The sequence below is a fragment of the Buceros rhinoceros genome, unplaced genomic scaffold (assembly GCF_000710305.1).
Source record: "Buceros rhinoceros silvestris isolate BGI_N320 unplaced genomic scaffold, ASM71030v1 scaffold8199, whole genome shotgun sequence".
In the NCBI taxonomy this organism is placed as follows: Eukaryota; Metazoa; Chordata; class Aves; order Bucerotiformes; family Bucerotidae; genus Buceros; species Buceros rhinoceros.
This window is the reverse complement of record NW_010430899.1, coordinates 97447-98348: the sequence shown is the minus strand read 5'-3', so window position 1 is coordinate 98348 and position 902 is coordinate 97447. Positions and strand designations below refer to the sequence as shown.

Below are 902 nucleotides of genomic sequence, written 5' to 3'. Positions count from 1 at the left end.
CCCTCTGCCTGGCCGCCCTCCCTGGCAGCATCGCCTGCCCCCGGCTCTGCGCCTGCTACCTGCCCACCGAGGTGCACTGCACCTTCCGGTACCTCGCAGCCGTCCCACCGCACATCCCGGCGAAGGTGGAGCGCATCAACCTGGGGTATGTCCGACGTCAGGGTTTTAAACATCCTCACCTTTCAACGCTTTGCAAAGCAGTAATTAAGAGTTTTCAGATTTAGGGCTAAAAATTAACCAAAACAGTAAATAAATCTCAAGAGCTTAATGTTCTTGAGCAGGAGGAAGGTCATAGCCCAGACCCTGGGGTTTAACTTCACTCTCTCTGGACAGCAGAGGAGGTTCTCTCATGTTCCTGGACCTCTGTGCGATGCTGCAGGGTTGGGGAAGAGGCATCAATGTACCACTAACCTCTGCCATTCTGGGAGCTCCTTCCTTTTCCACGCCGAAGTCCAAACCTGGCGTTCTCACCCGCACATTTCTGCAGGTGCTTTCCCAGTCCCCTGTGAACAGAGTCTCCAGAAACCTGGCAAAGTTACCAGATTTTGTGCTGACATGAGGGAATGACTTTAAATTTCACCTCAGCCACCAGTTCTGCAGTTCCCAAAGAGCTGCTCTTTTTTTGCTTTGGTTTGTTGTTTCTTTGTGGTTGTGAAGTCGAGCTGCCTGACTAAGCCCCGGGCTGGGCTGAAATCTTCGTTACAGCTACAACAGCCTGATCAAACTGACAGACACAGATTTTTCTGGCCTGGAGAAACTGGAGCTACTGATGCTGCACAGCAATGAGATCAGCACAGTCCCTGACAAGGTGTTCAGCGACTTACACTCATTACAGGTAAGAACTTCAGATTTTTTGAGGGTTGTTTTCCACCCGGATTCCACTTTCCCCTCAGTCCTGTCCT

The 902-nt window shown here is 51.3% G+C and overlaps 1 protein-coding gene across 1 annotated transcript in view; it reads left to right on the top strand.

Annotated features, from left to right (window-relative positions):
* The first annotated feature begins 8 nt into the window (after positions 1 to 8).
* Positions 9 to 902, top strand: part of IGSF10 (immunoglobulin superfamily, member 10) — a 12843-nt gene continuing 11949 nt past the window's right edge. The window contains exons 1-2 of the mRNA XM_010143187.1: positions 9 to 145; positions 706 to 859. Of these exons, the coding sequence (XP_010141489.1) occupies positions 770 to 859 (90 nt within the window). The 5' untranslated portion in view covers positions 9 to 145; positions 706 to 769. The remainder of the gene's footprint in view (positions 146 to 705; positions 860 to 902) is intronic.